Source organism: Strigops habroptila, chromosome 14 (assembly GCF_004027225.2).
Source record: "Strigops habroptila isolate Jane chromosome 14, bStrHab1.2.pri, whole genome shotgun sequence".
Taxonomy (NCBI): domain Eukaryota; kingdom Metazoa; phylum Chordata; class Aves; order Psittaciformes; family Psittacidae; genus Strigops; species Strigops habroptila.
The window spans coordinates 8,804,137-8,822,159 of record NC_044290.2 but is presented as its reverse complement, the minus strand read 5'-3'; the positions used below and the strand labels follow the sequence as shown (position 1 = coordinate 8,822,159).

The 18,023-nt window shown below is 47.9% G+C and overlaps 1 protein-coding gene across 3 annotated transcripts in view; it reads right to left on the bottom strand.

Annotated features, from left to right (window-relative positions):
* The window catches only part of RHBDL3 (rhomboid like 3), a 61,777-nt gene extending 44,044 nt beyond the window's left edge, over positions 1 to 17,733 (bottom strand). The window contains exons 1-2 of one of the 3 annotated variants that reach the window (XM_030506521.1): positions 17,614 to 17,733; positions 14,157 to 14,180 (exon numbers count right to left, since the gene is read on the bottom strand). In XM_030506521.1, the coding sequence (XP_030362381.1) occupies positions 14,157 to 14,180; positions 17,614 to 17,733 (144 nt within the window). Of the gene's footprint in view, positions 1 to 14,156; positions 14,327 to 14,753; positions 14,810 to 17,613 lie in introns of those variants that run through there. The other 2 variants (XM_030506522.1, XM_030506520.1) reach the window with 2 other exon arrangements.
* Between the last annotated feature and the right edge of the window lie 290 nt (positions 17,734 to 18,023).

Here is an 18,023-nt window from a genome sequence, read left to right as displayed (position 1 = left end):
CTCCCATGTAAGGGGTGCACGTTTTGTGAGCTTCCTTTAATGAAACTCTCAGCAAAAGAATTGGAATATGCCCATGTCTTCATGCTTGAAGAAATACCATAAAATCAGGGGAAGTCCTTACCCCTCTGCAATCAGTAATGAAATTAGCCCAAAGGGGCCCAAAGGAAGCAAATGAGGCCCCTTCAGAGGGGCCAGGATTTCATCTTGTGTTTAAAACCCCACAGTGGCAGTTCTGTACTCATTTTAATGACCCATCAAATCCTTTTAGTCCTCTACATCCCTCTATGAAAGCTTAATAATGAAAAATTATCTGCTAAAACTTGGCTTTTCCTGAAAAATAGTATCTGGACAGATCTCCAAAGAGATATTCCTGTGGACACAGTGAATTTGGACTGCAATGCTTTATTTTCAGATATCATTGCATTTCACATTTTCACAGCTTCCTTGGAATAACATTTGATATGGAAAAAGCGTAAGTGATACTCACAGACAAAAGAGTAGCCAACCCTCTGAAACCACAGGGCCTCACTATTTGTATTGCTTTTGTAATAAATATAGCCTGAGCCACAGCATTCCAAGTAAGAGATCCTGAGGCAACTTCAACATTCAAGCAAACCATTGCCATGCAATATTAAATGCATTCATTTTTTATGAGCATCAAATTCCACCTATTAACAGATCAGCCATGCTCTGCAGCTACAAATTCACATACCCAGCCCGCAAGCTGCTGAGGGCAAATGGCCACAAGATACAGGAATACATTCCATCTGAAAAAGGAAACTAACATCCATCATAACTCAACTGAATGGTCACATTTTCTTTACAAGCAGCAGCAGAGTCCATGCCTGACAATCACACACCCCAGATGCAATGAAACACTGAACCCTCTACTTCGAGACTGGAACTGTGATGCATGCAGTGTTCACCAAGTGAATCACATTCAAGTCCTGTGCAAAGAGGAAATTCCTTGGAATTACTTTTTCACCAAGCCACTAAACCCCACGCTATTGTACATGGACTAAATTCAGAGGCCTGATCCTCACTGTGGAAGGCAGTTTATCTGAACACAGTTTATGTGAACATACATTACAACCCTGGAACAGTTTCTCAGCCCTTTTGCCAAGCTAGGCCATATTACCAGCTTTAATGTAACAGCACTTTTGATCTTCTAGCAGCTAGAGTGGTGCTGGTACATCTATTATTCCTCCTGGAACAGAGCTGTGCTCTGGTACCACCACCTGCAATTCACTCTTTTTGTGCACAGCTATCTAGAAACAGATGTAAGAAAGAGCTTCTCAGCAGTACATACCCCTTCTGCCATCCCAGGGAGGTGAATGACCCTCTCCAGCACCCAATCCAGGACCAATTCCAGCTACGGCAAGGAGAAAGGCTTCTATTTTAAGCTTGTTGAAGAGGTAACTGGGTGCTGCAGGCAGAAGGATGGACAAGGGGTAAAGGTCTCCTGTAAACTGATTCTCTTCTTTCTCTAGTGAGCACCACGCAGGTTGTCAGCAGTTTGGGGAATGAGAGGCAAACCCATGATCAAATAGATTCCATTCCTTTCATAGGTCTGAGCAGCCTGTCCCCCATTGTAACAGGATATGATCAGTGATCTCCTTATTCCATGTTCCCACCTGTGAAACTAAATGAACTGATACTGGAGAATGAGCTTTGAAGTCCTTGAAGAGGAAGAGCTATTGCAGTGCTGAATAAGGCCAACTCCCTACAGCCCACAACCACTGCAGTGATACAAGCGAAAACCCTAAGGTGCAGAATAATCAGGCTCTGAAGGAAACTAAAAAACTCAGAGAAAACATAAAAGAAACCGAACATGGAAACTTAATGCTGCTTTGAACATTGACTGAGCAGAAATCCTTCCCCAAAGTGACAGAAGTGCAGTTAGCCATCAGGAACTCTTGGTCTGGCACACGGCCTATTAGGCGAGACCCACAGCTCCCAAGAGGTCCCTCTGCAGGGCTTGCTGAGACCCATCTCACAGGCATCAGCTACAGCAACTTCTCAGAAGGGAAGGGCAGGAGCTGCTAGTCAAGCAGTGGGGAAGAAGCAAACACCACTTGTTTATTCACAGGTCTTGCTACTCTAACCTGTTGCTTGCATTAGATGTCACAGTGATAAGTACCTGTTTAAGAAAAAACCCCAACAAAGGGGCACAATAGCAAACCCACCCCCCTGCAGCTAATCCAATTAAGACACAGGATAAAGTTGTAGAGGTTAATCAGATCTGAGCCACTGGGTCTGTCTCTGCTGCTGCTTAGTGACATATCTGGTGAGCAACACCAGTGAGACAAAGGCCAGGCAGAAACTCCCATGAGCCAGGAGACAAGCGCTGCTTCCCTGCTGCATCAAGCAGAAGAGGGAGTAGCACACTCAGAGCAATACCGAGGGGGGTCTGCTGGGCTCAGAGCTTGGCTGTCCCATTAAGCCCTGTCAGGTGCCAGGATGATGTGACCGATGGGCTGCGTGAGACAGTCCTTGCAGCAAAGACCAAGGCTGGGTCTGCAGGGTGCTCCTGGGCTGATAATCAGGATGGAAATTTACTCAGCAAGGAAAAATTCTGCCCATACATTGAGGGGAGCTCCTCCTACCTTGGGTTTCAATAGCTACAACTCTGTTCTTACCAAGGCTGCAGCAGGGCAGGTGAGGGCTGTCCCAGCCCAAAGGGCCACCAGCACAGAGACCACTTGGACTGTCACGAGCAGCCGCTTCAGCACTGGGAACCAGAAAAAAGCTGAGCTGGAGTTTGCAATGAAAAAGCTCCACCAGTGCTGGGGGCACAGAGTTCAGTGCTGGCTTAGGGAACAATCGGATCTGCTTCGCATCTCTCTCTCCTCCTGCCATTAGGGCAGAAAGAAGACAGAACAATTGAAACAAAAAGGAAAATGTTTCATAATCCAGTGACCATCATTTCCCCTCCTAGAGAGGAACTAGGTCTCTTGATACCACCCTACCACACTGGACTTTGCTAGACTCCTCTGTGAATTGTTCTTCCTTCTTTGTAAATTCTTTAATCCAAGGACAGTGATTGCCACTGTGTTTCAGTTTCCAAAGGAACTAAGATCCATAGCCCCAAAAATCAGAACTTATGTCCTTCCTGCAGGAAGTTTCATCCTTCCTTTAAAGATAAGGAGTTTTATAGCAATCAGCCATAAAACTTGCCAGGAGAAAAACTACATTTTATACTCTGGACTCGAAACACAGAACATTTCAGATTAAAAATAGCTCCCATTTTCACTGTCTGCCAGATCTGGGAGGGAGGTGAAAATCCACAGGGACTTGATTTGATGCGTGAAAAAGTAGAATTCTATAGCAGGGAGTACGCACACACACTTATTTGAGGTCTAATAATAGCTCTGCAATAGCTTAGAAAACCAAAGCTTGGGGTAGACCCATGCTAGCTGGTACTCTGACACCAAGTACCATGACAGTTCAAGCACATCCACCAGAGAGGGGGGAAAACTTCAAAATAAACTAACAGTTGTAGTACAAACCTCACCACAGCACAGTTTTCCTTCCTTTCAGGTGGTTTCTCTTTCACATTTCAAATACCTGCTCCTGTATCAGCAATCATGACAAGTATCTTGCCAAGATATGAGATGCTCTGTCTGAATGACCCAGGTGTGGCACAGCCCTGGCCAGCACACAAAGTTCCCTCCAGAGCAGGTAACTCCAGATCAGGCTCACCCACTCCACAGACGTGCAATGGGGCAGCAAAGGGGACTTGGTACAATATTCAACCTCCCTCTCCAGCAGAGTACAGGCCAAGGATTGCCTGCAGCTTTCTGAGGAATTGTAGCTCAAGCCTGTGCAGATCTAACACAGCAAACAACTGCACAGCTTACTCCAGAGCACCCTATGTCCTGCAAAAGGGCCAGCTCTGCTCTTTGGGATAAGGAGTTACTGATCAGAAAAGAACAACAAAGCAGCATCACGTGCCTCAGTGAGGAAAGGCGACACAAAGCTCTGCCACCAGCTAAATTGATAGAGCCAAGCACAGGAGAACAGGAATCAGCAGGCACAGCTTTGACTCTAACAATACAGACAGTTAAACAGCCAGTATTAAAGGCTACTGAGTAATGCAGGAGTGATGAGACAGAAGGAGGGATACACCTTAGGAAGCAAGAATAATGGCCAGTCATTCCCTCCCTCCAAATTGGTGTAGGATGACAGAAGCTGGATCACCTATACACTGTCGATAAGCATCTTGTCATTGGCAAGGAACACAACCCAGGGCACTTAAACATCCCTTCTCTGACATCACCATCACAACAGGTACACATAGAGCATCCTCATCACAGGAGGCAGGTCCTGAGCCTGCTAACATCAGAAAAACGCCTTGGTATTCCCACTGGGAAAGAGCTTATTCAGCTGCACTCGTGGGGAACAGTGAGCAGAGAATGACCTCGGAAAGACTACAGCACTCACACTGCAGAGAGCATCTTCCCTTGAATGAACTGCTTTGGCTTGGGTTTGCATAATTCAGGCTGGTTTAGGCTACAAGAAACCATCCAATGTAGCTTTGTGTCACACCTCCACCCACACACCAGCTACGTAATTGATAAGGATGAAAGAGAACGTTATTCCAAGCTGGTATTCAGATCCTCAGTGATCGGCAGAGCCTGTTATATTCCGTTTGGCCTTAGAAGTCAGCAAGTGGAACATACTTCATGCATCATGCTCCATTACATACAGGCTTGTGAGCCCATTACGTCACTGTTGCTTGCAAGCGTGGAGTCTTTTTTTGCATGAACCAGTTTGTTTTGCAGCAGGCCTAAAAGTTAATTAGTTTTCACATTTTTACTACTCCACATGGTCAAATAACAGCCTGGAGCTTCCAGTCAGCTGGAACCATGAAAGGACCAGAAAATTCTCACTGTGCTTTTTGGGACTGTTTACTAGGGCCATAAATCAGGAGCTGGCAAATGACTTTGAGCCTGAGTTCTTTTTGGTCACCAGTACCAACCCTAAAAGATCTCATAAATCAGTGCAGCAATGGCAGCTCTTAGCTCATGAGACTCAGAGGGAATAAGGCTGGAAGATGCTGTTTCAGACACATAGGACAGTTCTTTGGGAGACATTTAAGCTCTCACCACCCTGGGAGAAGTCACTCAATGCACCTGTCTTGTTGAACAGGACTGTGCAGCACTTGTACCCCCGCCAGCTTCAGCTCTCACATAAAGCTACGAAGCTGTGCTGCTGCTCTCTCCACCACAAGAGCTGTTTCCTGTCATGCCCAAGAGATAAATGGCCAGAAGAAACTGGCCGTTGTGGTCATTCATAAAAAGACATGGCTTTGGCCTCTCCAAGTGCTGTAGCAGGCAGCGAATGCAGGCAGGAGCTTCCCACCAGGTGAAGAGCACACAAGCAAACCTGCACACTACAGCTTCTGGGGTACAGGCTGACTGAAAAGCACTGCAATAGCAAAAGCCTCTGGTGGGGATGTCCAACACGAGAGAATCCTCTAAAAAGCCAACATACAGCCTAGTTCATAGAGCTCTAAGGAGACAACACCACATTTAACATGTTGAAGGCAGAAGAGCAATCCTGCACACATGCTCATATGCAAAAGACATAGAATCATAGAATCAGCTAGGTTGGAAAAGACCTTTAAGATCATCAAGTCCAACATTTACCCCAGGACTGCCAAGCCCACCACTAAACCATGTCACATCCCTAAACCATTCCCAGGGCTGGCAAGTGTAAGTGTGATAAAGCAAACATTCAACTCAATAAAAATTCTTCAGACACTTCATTTAGGTTGGAAGGAAGTTATTGCTCCAGCTTTGGTCTCCAGGCACAGCTCAGAGAGCATAGATGGCAGCAGCAGGACCACCTCCCATGCTCTTCACATCAGCCTTCCCCAAAGGGGCTGCCTAAATGCACAAAGTAATGCAAAATAAATGTTACTCCAAACCCCAAATACTATTGTCAGAGGACACATGAAGGAAAACTGTTTGTGCCTTCCCTGCTGATGGGGAGGAGAACAACCCAGAGACATAAATCCAGTGATAACAAGACTGTGTGCAAAAGCAACTCCTCAATTAGCAACCAAGAGGGAGTAGCTGAGGGAAGAGGCAACAGTTCAAATGGAAGAAGGAACCACAATAAACACTTTCAGTTTCCTCCCCAGTGCAAACAACCAGGCTAAAAAGCAACATCCTTCCATGGAGGCCACTACATGAAGTGAGGAAAGATGCTTAAGACCCACTTCCCGTTATTTCTCAGCATGAGGGTAAAGAAACGTGTGAGAGGAGTGGCAGGAAGCCAGCGGAGGAAAACAGCATCTGGCTCTGGTTCAGAGCCAAGGGGCAGAACTAAAACCCCACTCTGCTCTCCACATCCCTCAGGGCACATGCCATTCTGGTACCAGCCCCAGCAAAACATCCAGTTGATGTTAGACATATAATGAGTCAGGACAATTGTCACACTTGTTTTCAAGCGCTTTGCTAGACCAAGTCAGAGCAATAGGATCAAGTCATCCAGTATTTTTTGTGAAACTTTCCATTTTTCTGCTTTTATAATATTGATCCTTTCTGTGCCAAGAGGTGAGCATGGCTATGTCTCACTGGCTGTAGGCTGTAATCAACAAGCACTTCTACTACAATCATACATCACAAAAGTATGCTGCACAAAACAGGGTTACCATTACCACTGGTACCTAGTTGTAAAGGATCACAGAGGCGAAGAGATGCTTCCTTAGGGAACATTGCCCTGAAGAAGTGCATGAGATCAGGGGTTTGATGATAGTCACAAAGAGCTTTGCCTCCAGCCTCGTTTATATTTTTCCTCATGCAACTTGGGAAACTCCAGAGTATAAGCTACTTACAGAGTATGTCAAGTATCAAAGAACATGAAGAACAAGTCCTAGGGGTAAGATCGATCTTGCTTGTTTAACATTGGTTTTATACATTGTTCCTCTTCTCACCAGCAGCACAGGGTCACTGCAGACAGCCGTTCCTAAGCAACAGGAACCTATACTAAGAATACATACATCTCTGTCTTGCTAGTGCTGGGGGTTTAGTTTTAAAGTTGAAGGAATTCAAGATGCAAGTGAGACTTGGCGTGATCACAAACATCCAGGACTTTCACTACACGTTTCACTGAGATACATCATCTCTGGTGGCAGAATATGCCCAGTATCACCATGAGCAGCTGAATCAGGAGGGATGCCACCACTCAGGAGACTGGGAGAGGAGAGGGAAAGAAGTGACTATCCCAAGTGCTACAGCTTGAACAGGCTACAAGGTATGAATCTCATAAAAATCCTGACCATTCAGAGATGAGCTTTCCTCAGCAGCCTGTAAGTACAACAGTGCAGGAAAACAGCCCATCGTCTGAACCCCAACAACTTTGTCTCATGGTGTATCGGTACCAAGCTGATTTCAGACCAACACGCTGTACAATGCCTACTGAGGAGGCAGAAAGGGATCACAGCTTCCTTGGCTGCCGTCAAACTCAAACACACCCACTGCTGCATTTAATTTGCAAACGTGCCCCAGTACATTTGCATTGACTGCAAATACCAGAAAGCAATAGCAACATGATACTTCCTACCGCAGAGGAGAAACACTTTTTTCCAGGTCTGGTGAAGTGTAACTTTAAAAGTCCTGTAAATGTTACAGACACAACTGATGATGATGTAGAAAAGCACCTCCAAACTGTTTGCACTTGCTAAGCAGCTGGCTTATTCCTCTGGAGACAGGATGATCTCTTCCCCTTCTCTGCTGTAACAGAGCACGCAGCCACAGAGAACAATGCACCAGCTGATTTACAGAACAGCATCAATCCACCCTATGTTTACAGCTTCCCCCCCCTTTCTTTTTAAACATGCAGGCTTAAATGTTTTTATTGCTTCAGTGATTTTCTATGTGCAAGACAGGATTTGGGAACAATGCATTAGTAAGGATCTATGTGCCTAAAAACCATCCTGCACATTGAGCTGAAAGGCAGAGCGGACGCTACCAAAGCCGCCGCTGCAGCTGGGATCAGGGGGCAGCAGATACCACAGTGTGGATCCAGCCCGTTGTCCCTCTCGGAGCCAGCACTCCAACGTGCAGGTTTCAGGCAGTGCAGACGTGGAAGGTACACAAATGTGTAATGAGTAGGAAGCCTCCTGAGGCTTTTACAAATCTAGAGACATCAAACTGCCAGTAACTCACAAGCTGTGTAAGACTGACTCAGCCTCCATGTGCTTTTTGGTGTGTTTGTTATGACTCCTTGAAGCATTACAGGAGATGCCTACTTCTACCAGCACCAGCTTATAGCACTGTTTGTGCTACACTACCAATGGCTGGTTCATACTGATGGCTTCTGCTCCCAACTTTATCCAGAAGGCAGACAACAGTCTGTGTACAGGTCAGTGGGATTAGACAGAGGAGCATCCAGGAAAAGGGAAAATGGGGGAGCTGATCCCAAACCTTTCATGCTGCAGGGAAGGTGTAAATACAGACTATCTGAGAGACCTGCTATTGGTGTTCAGTGTACAGAAGTATTAGAAGATTAAGGAGAAACTTGGGGAATTTTTGCTGTTCATCCTGCAAGAGGCAGGAAGATCATTAATGACCTCCATGTAGCTTTTTCATGCTGAGCCATCACTCCAGGGTATCGTGGCTAAAAGCCAAATCTGGGTATAAGCCTTGAAGTGCTGGGAGGTTGCCATCCACTGTAACAACACTGGGGAGAGACACAGGCTAATCAAAGCACAGTAAAAGACACTACCCTGCAGGGGAAACACTCTCTCAGATATCTATGTGCTGCTCAATGCCTCAGTTTCCCTCCTTGACTGAAGGAGGGATAAATTCCCCTCCCCTCTTTTCCGGGGGCTGCTGTATTTAAAAGAGCCTCTGGCAGAAGGCAGCGAGGGGTTGATAATCCAGACAGCATCAGCAAAACAATCTCCTTCAGCAAAACCACATCCCCTCTAAGCAGCCCATTCTACCCTTCAAGTCTGTCCACAGGGCAATGAATTTGAAGGGACTCTTTTTTTTTTTTCTCCAACCCCATAACCCAAAGTGGAAGAGTCAAAGGGTTAATGCTGCATGACAAAGGTCAGCCCAGTTAGGGGAGAGAGGAGAAAGGGAAGCATTGTGGCCACAGACAGCAGCTCCCTGCGACCAACGCCACTTGAGAAATGTAAAGTGATGGCGCTGCTCAGAAGAAAGGCCGGAGAGCTCTGCCTAAATCCCAGGGCTTTATCACTCACAAAAGCCCAGCCCCCTGAGTCATTAATCGTGTGCTCCATGGCTGGGTGCCTCAAAGAGCAGCAGATGACACATGCCCAGCTGCTGCTGCCGCCCCTCTGCAAGGTAGCGGGGCAGAGGCAGGTGCACTCCCAGTGCCCTCTGCTCAAGACTAATCTATTCTCCCTCCTTGTCCTCTGCCTTTCATCTCCTCCAGCAGCCCACGCTGACAACTGTAAATGAGATTAGACTTCAAGGCGTGGGGCAGATGCTGAACCCCCTCTGTGCATTGCCAGGAGACCCTTGTAGCTTTTAGAGTGTCTTTCCTCTTTACAATGTGCAGCTTGGTGGAGGGGGAGAAGGGGGCAAATTTCTTGTCAGGCTCACAGAAGTGTCTAATATAGCAGACAAGACAGACCCTGGGTTTAGGGCCTGGGTGCTAATCTGTTGTCACCATGGACAGTCTTCCCACAAGTACCTCTGATTCTCCAGTTCACCTTGGGAGATGAAGTAACAAGTCTATGACTATTTCCTAATAACAGTTCCTATAACCTCCTCTTTGCAGCACTACACCACTTAAATGTGGACATATGTCCTGACAAACACTACATTAAAAAGTCAGTGATAGTCCAAGATTCAGGCAAGTACTTGAAGGTTGCGTACAAGCCTGTGCTCAACCCCCTGCCTGTACTGGTGCTCTCGCTGCCATTGCTTCCTATTCCTCACCTTGCAGTTTCTGCTCCTCCTACTCCCAGTGACCCACACAAACCAGCAGTAAGACACAATCAATTTGTCAGAGAAAGCAGAAAAACCATTGCCCTGAGCTCAGAGACCTGCCTGGCAAGGTGTTGGAGCCACAGCCATCAGTGGTTAGCCAGCAACAATAGCCAGGGAACCTTTTCCCAGTGAAGTGTGATGTTTAGCTCAACAGTGCCCCAGTAAACAAACTGGAATGTCTTTTACAGTGTGGGAAATAGCTTGTCCTGCCTGTGCTAAAGGCTATCCAGAGAAAATGGACATATTTAACAGAAAAGATCATTGACTTCAAAATAATTCCCTTTCCCGGTTACCACCACCATCACAATAGCTGGCCTGATTTTATGGATTGTTTTGCAATTTCAGTCGTGCAGGAACCAGCCCTGAATTTAAGGCAGCTGCAAAGTCAGCATATTTTCAAACATAATTTAATGTTTTAAGAGACTGTGGCAGAGCAGGTTCAGCTGCACCCACTGCTGGTAGTGTCAGCACCTGAACTCTTCCTGGCAAGTGCATGTCTGGTCCAGGATATCTCTACAACCTTGTTTCTGAGCTCAAGTTTTCCATTAGCTGCCTACACAGACTGGCTAACTTGGCATCTCTCTGCATTCCCAATAAACTCTGTTCATCTGTTGCCATCACACCCACGTACAAGTCTCAGGAAGGAATCCAGGATTTCTAAAGCAGCTGCAACAAAAACACAGCCTGGATTGACAAGTAATAGCATCAAGGTGCTGAGCCAGTGAGGAGGGTCTTTTGGAGAGTTTTCTGTATGTCTATTTAAAACAAGTTTGTTGTCATGACTACAAACCAGGGTATGGGTGAGAAGAAGTGAGAACTCCGAGATGAGGGCTGATAATGCTAATTCACCCTTGAAATCTCTGCAGCCATGGGGATGGGGAAACAGAGAAGATGGTATCTTGGTATCTAACAAGGCTAAAAGCCACCTTCAGAAGGCAGGTTTGTCCTAATAATGAACACTGTCCTACTAGATAGCCCCTTTCACCAAGTACAGCCAAGGCTGGATGATACCGATTAGCTTCACTCATCTCTAAAGCAGGGGCACTGGGGACATGGAGGTGAAGAAGGGCACCCAAGGCTCTAGGAAGGACAGAGCAAAGCAGGGAGAGCCCCTCAGGAGACTCATCAGCAGACTCAGTCAAATGATCAGAAAACTTGGCTTCAACAAGGACAGCAAGATGTTCTCATGTCTGTGTGCAAGGCAACAAACAAGGGATCTTATTAGCACAGAGAAGTGTGAAACTGTCAGGACCTGCTGCTGGGATTGTGGCATTTTTAACTTTACCAGAAGATGAAGGAAAAAAAAAAGGGTTTTTTTGGCCAGTGAAGAAAAAAAAAAAATGAAGAAAACCCCAAGTGATTGTGGAGGGATGGAGAGAGGCAATGCCTTGCTCTGCTCACAGCTTGGATTCCACAAGGAGACAGCATGGAGTGCTCAGCGATGGTGCAGGCTCTGCAGAAGGCAGCAGATGCGGAGCTAATGTGTGTGTGGGGGTGGAGGGTGTTTATGAGCACAATAAATAAATGTATGAATCCTTATAAAAGTTCCCATATAAAAGTGAGTTAGAGCTGCCCGAGGGCCACGGCCTCGTAATAAAAAACACATCTCCAAAGCACAGCATGAAGCAGCAGCTGTACTGTAACTGCCTGGCTGCAGCACTGAAAAGCCGTGAGTCTGCCTGCTTCAAAACTCCTGGGTGAAGTGCTGACCCCACCAAATGCAGGAGGAATTTTGGTACTTGCTTCAGTGTAGTCAGGATTTTGCCCTGGGAAGGGCTTTTTGAACCTCAACACCTACGAAGCAGTGTTGGATCTGCCTTTTTGCCAAATTTAAGTTCTTTTACTACTCAGAGAGAAGCAATCTGCAATTGATTGGAGATCTTGGCTAGAGTCACTGACAGTTCCCAGTGTGACAGATTAGAGCTGGATCAGAACAAATAAATTCCTCCAGAAAGAATTGCCAGTCACTCCTCTCCCCCAAAACAAACACGCAAAAAACCAAGGGGGGGAAGTGCTGACCCCTCCCTTGCACTGTTTGCTGGCATACTCCATCACCCCAGAAATAAGAGACTTGCAGACTCCCAGCCTGTGAATTCCCAACTGCTCTAACACCTTCTCCAGAGCCTTCTCCTGCTCTGCTGCTCTCCTGGGAGGTGGTGAACACAGGGGCTCATGTGTCTCAGCAGAGAGGGTGGCCATCAAACTTCAGTCCCAGCCTAGGAGTCACAAATGCACAGGGCACATCAATCTTTGGCCACCCATTTCCACTCTAAGTAGCCATAAAGCCAGGCCACATCTCCCAGGGAGAGCTGTAACTGTTCTGAGTTTCACAACACAGGTTTACTCTGGTTATTAAGCCAGTCCTCATGTTTCACATGGGTGCCAATCAGTGCTAAACAAAATGCTCCCCTCTCCTCCCAGCATAGAGCTGCTGGGAATAGCAACCTTGTTACATGACAAACAGCATCCTGCAATTCACTGCAGGGCTAATTGCATTGCATTGCTGATATAATACTCAGGGAAGACGTCAGCTCCTTGGCTTTGCCCATGGGCAACAAGGACATTATTGATTTATTCAGGACTTACAACTAGTTGTCACAGGTTGCATTCTCTTTGGTAATAAAGCCTTACAGACAAGGCTTAAATTTCAGCTGCAGCCCTAATTGAAACATAGCTAATTATTGAAAGCCTGCCTTTTCAGCCCTTTCCCTTGTTACATGGCTAGTGTTCTGTAAATTCCAATAGTCAAACTCTCCCATCCCTTAAAAAGAAAAAAAGAAGGAAAACCCCCCCATCTACTATTCAGGCAAGTCCAGTGGGAAATTACAGATTCCTCTCTTTGAGCCCGAGGTAGCTACCAGCCAAGAGCCCCATCCCACAAGGGCTCAGTGACTTCAAAGGATACTTGTAGAATCAGACTCCAAATTAAGGCCAATGTTTCCAATGGGAGAATTCAAAGTGGCTGAAAACATTCAGCCCAGACCATGAGCAATTTATCTTGCATCCACCTTTAGAGTGGCAGCAAATTCAAACAAACCACACAATTTAGGCATGATCAACAATTATAGCAACCTAATTCCCAACTGCTTGCTTGCTTGACTGTACAACAACAAATGTACTGCAGTCCAGACCCATGGATTCACAGCCCGTCACGGCTAAGCGGGTATAAATGAGCACTCATCAGAACAGGCAGCCCAGTTATTAGCTGAATGATAACGGGACCCCCAGGGTACCAAGGACATCCTTTTGCAGAGACTGCACCACAGCTTTTGGCTCTGCAGTTCAGGCAGACACAGAAGCAAGATTATCGCCTCATAAAGCAGGGACAAAATCCTATCTGAACTTTAGTACTGCCAGGACAATGCCAGCATCAGAATAAGCTCCCTTACAGAAGGTGACATTTACACGCACACACAACAGCACAAAAGTTTATGACATCAAGAGAGTGCTGCAGTTTAGAAGCAAGTCAACCCTAGAAAAACTCTTCGGTTTATGGTTGCTTCACATTTTAACCTGGCAGATGGAAGGAACACCACAAAGCAAACACGTCAGTTAAAGCACCTAGAAGCATAATTTACAAACTAGAATCCCCAGTCCAAATTCTCAGCAGCTGTAACTCAGAGCTCTACAGAGTTGTGCTGATTTCAGCTGGCTACAGACCTGACCCAAGGCATTTACCTGATACAACCATGGTCTTTGGTACAGAAGCAGATACTTTGCTAATTCTGTGCAAGTTTAAAGCAGCAGGTCCTCCCCGGGAGGATGCAACCCCACAGCAGTCAGTTTAGCACTGAAATGGGAGGCCATTTCAAAGAATACAGCGCTTGTTTTACAGGTCCTAGTTTGCCTGCCTCAATCAGTAGAAGATTTTTTAATCCACAGAGCAAGGATGGTACAACTGGAAGCAAAGAGAGCACCTGCTGCACCCCCTCAGCTCAGCCCCTGTGCTAGTAGGGGTGGCCAGGCTGGGCCCACCTCTGTCCCTGGCTACTCGGAAGAGGAATTGAGAGAAAGGCCCAAAGCAGTAGTGACTTGCACACCAGCATCCTGGGAACTAGGAGCATGAAGCACGTTACTTCTAGGCTGTATTCTAAAAGCAGGGAAATCTAGTACAGAGGAAATTAGCTGGGGGTTGGAATCTTTGCTCACAAGACAGAGACAATACATCAGTTGTTCACATACCTGATCAAATAGGGCTTTCCAGTGCTGAGAGGCAATGCATAAGGGAGGAAAAAGAAGAAAAAGAAGGTATAAGAGCAACGACATTAACATGCAGTAAACTGTAGAAGTATATTCTAACACTGAGAAATAACCAAATGATTTAGTGCCATTTCCAGCATCCTTCTTCATCCCAGAATCACCTACCCTTCCGGGGGAGGAGGCAGGGGGAATCTACCAACCACAGGGAGAACAGTTTTCATTTACAAATCCAAATTAGGATGAACTCAGAACATTCATGTGTTAATTCTGTTTTCTCCCGCTTTGTGTACTTGCAGGCAAGCAAGGAATAAAAGGCTTTTTTACTCACAGGGATCAAGAAAGCTTGGTGTATATTGAGGGGAGGGAGGAATTAGCAATGGGTTTTCAGATCACTTTCTGAGATCCTGCCTTGCTGGGTTGTCTGCTGCCTGCTCCTAACTCGGGTAGAGACTTGCTGCAAGGTCTCTGATAACCCCCCAGTTCTTTAAGCCTCCCATGTCCACGTCTGAAAAACAGGTAATTCCTCTCGGGCAAGGTGGGAGTGTGGATGGCAGGAGAGAGCCCATTACAAGGATTTACCCACACACTTCTGTTCCAGCAGATCTGCCTTAACAGCTCTGTAAGGAGGAAGCTGCATTTCAACACTGCTGATCATGTGAACAATCCACAAGTCCTTGTCACTTGGGAACAGAAAAAACAAGCTGGCGAGCAGCTCCAATTTATGCTTTGTATAAAGACCAACATCAAGCCACCACCCTTACCCAGGCTTGCTGCCTCACTGTCCCACAGAACAGAGGGGATTCCTAATGAATTGTTTAAGGCTCTTTCCCATCTCTCTTGGATTTGGGGGCCAGCTAAGAAGAGAGCAACTGCCTCAGGGCAACAGTGGGGTAACCACTGGCTTGGGGTTCCCAGAAAAAAACCTTGCACATTCCCATCTCTTCAGCACAACACTTGGTTTCTGCCTCATTCACCTTCTCAGAGAAGCAAAATGAGTAAAATAACAAACACGAGGCTGAGAGAAACAAATCTCACTGTGCTATATGCAGAGCAGAATTCTGGTGAGAGTCTTATCTAGTCCTGGAAGAACATTTCCTTTCACATGGTAGGCACATCTAAAGCAGAATTGACTGGAGAGACAGTGGGATATGAGGCCACTGAATTCCATTTAATCAGTTAAGTTGTTGGCTCCCCTCCCCCCCATGCCTCTATCCGTTTATAAACTCCCATTTATCACCATAAATCAGCCCAGCACTTTAAACAGAACATTTGGGGACTGCCTGAATCCTGGCTTTGTGGAAGGCTGCTCCGAGAGCTGTAATGACATCACAGCTGAGCTGTTGCACACTGACAAGGCTGTGACAGCCAAACCTCCACTCTGTAATATTTTTGTGGTTAATAACACATAAAGAACTGACCTTGAGTCAGTTCTTGCTGGCCAAGCCCAAGAGTTCACATCAAGCTTTCAAATGTTATAACAACAGAAACTCAACCCCCAGTGAGGTCTCAAGGGGGCACTCAGGTCCTAGCACAGAGCAGTTTGAATGTTCAGAAATGATGCTCTGTAGCCTGTTTCAGCACGAAATCTTGGCCAAGGAGGAAGGCATTTACACCACTTCCTGCTCCTCACTTGCAGATGATATCCAATACCTCAGGCTTCTATCACATCATCTATTGCCAAGTCTCAGCAGCTTCCCATAACCAATGCAACTGCAGGCTCTAGCCCAATTTTGTTGATTGCAGAAAACAAGGTACCAGAGTCAAATAACAATGCAGATCCCAGCAAGACACTGCAAGCTGGATCAGACCCGAGCTGTCCTACCTCAAGGTCAAGCAGCAAGTCAGTAGCAGAACTAGGATGAAAATCTAGATTTCACTGAGGAAAGCTCATCGTCTCTCTGCTGTCTCAGGAGCCCAGTCCTGCCAGGCACTCAGCACTTCAGCATCTCCTGTGCCTCTGGCAGGATTGGATGCTGATGGCTGCACTCATGTAGAGGCTGGAGTAACTCCAAGGGGCCCATGTGTATCACAGCAGGAAATCTTTCTTGCAGACCATCCAGACAAGCACAGAAATTGTCAGGGAAGGAAAGGTCACAGTCTGAGGTAAGCAAGCACTGGGATTTGGAAACCTGACCAGTGAAAGCTCCTGGAAAGCCACCCTTTCCAAGTGAAAGCTACACATACCCCTGGGTCAGGCATGCTCCTCTTAGGACTGTCTGGCAGTGTTGTAGCAGAGGTCAAACTGCATCACACATTCCCTCCTGACTATACCGCGCACAGGAATACAGCCCAGGGAATGCAGCTCTGCCAGGCAATTGCATTTCCTCTGCTACCCTCTGGGAGGAAAATCCAACAGCAACCGAATTCTAGGTGATTCAGAAAGAAGGGCTGGAGGATGAGGAGCAGACACTGCCCCTAAGCAGCCCCACTGTCATAAAAGTAGAGGGAAAGGGGGATGCATCATTGCTGGAAGCTTAGTTCACAAGCGTCCCCCTCAAACTGGCGCAAGACCCGAGACAGAGCACACTGCAGAAAGACATTTAGCATCACTGCTTCATGCCTTCATACGCAGAGACAGACTCTGCACTTTCCTCTGCAGGCTGAGCAGACAGTTTGCCTAGTCCTCATCCCAGCAGAGTTTGCTGGGAAGGAGAGCTGCGAGCAGTGCTGGGATGCACCAGGACCGCAGGATCTGCTTACGTTCGCTCCCTTCCAGACAGGTGCACAGCGAGCTCCTGCCTCCGGGACCGGCAGATGCAGAACTACCGCCTCAGCTCTGCAGGCTTTGCTGCTCAGCCCGGCAGGAGCGGATTCAAAGCACGCAGGACCACTTGGTGTCCTTCTAGGCTGGATGAGCAGAGGCAGAGACCGGTGCCAAGTTTTCCCACCCTCAGGTGCAATCAGACCTCAGAGGGTGGAGAGAAGCATCAGCCCAGCCGCGTCGGGGAGAAAACTTCCTCGGCTGTTTGTTGCTCGGGGGCTGGAAGAAGGAACAGGCTCCCGAGAGCGTTTCATATCTGTCACCCTCCGAGGGGCTGGCTCTCTGGAGAAGCTCTCTGTCCCCTGGAAGCGGCTCAAGCCGAGGCGTCAGCCCCTCTCCAGCCTCCGGGGACGGCTCCGTGCGCAGCCCCGCCGCCCCTGCCCAGCCGGCCGCCGCTCGCGGGCACCCAGCATCCCACCGAGCGGACCCGCAGCCCGTCCGGGCCGCTGCTGCCGAGGCTCTCCGGGCTGGGGCAAGGAGAAGGGAACTGCGGCCCCGGGGATGGAAACAGCCGCAGGCACCGGCGGCGGGAGGGCGGCGGGGACGGCGGCTTTCCCCGGCCCCAGAGGGTCACCAGCCCCATTCCTCCCCCCATCCCGGACTTCATCTATAAATAGCTCGAGCCGATTAACCCGGCCAGAGGGAAAGGTGGGCAGACACCGAGCAAAGGAAACTTACATCCTCTGCGGCCATAGGTAGGACATCCTCGGAGTCCAGCACCTCGATTTCTTCCGCCTCTGAGCTGGCAGCCACAGCAGGGGAAGAGCTGGCGTGAGGCTCCGGCAGCCTGTCTCCCATGCTTGGAAACGGTCCCCTTCCAGCCCCCGCCCCCCCCGCCCCCTTTCCCTTCTCCCCAGATCCTTAAAGAAATTAAACCTAGCTGCTGCTTGGCAAACTTTCAAGCGCAGCCGAGCCTGCCTCCGTGACTCCCGCAGCCGGGAGGGGAGGAAATCCTCCATCCAGGGAACATCCAACTAGCGCGGGCAGCGCTGGCGGGCGGCATCCCGGCGGCCGGCTCCGGACGGGGCAGGTGACCCCTCCCCGGGCACGGCCGGCGCCTCCCCCGAGCCCTGCGGCCGGCGGCCCGC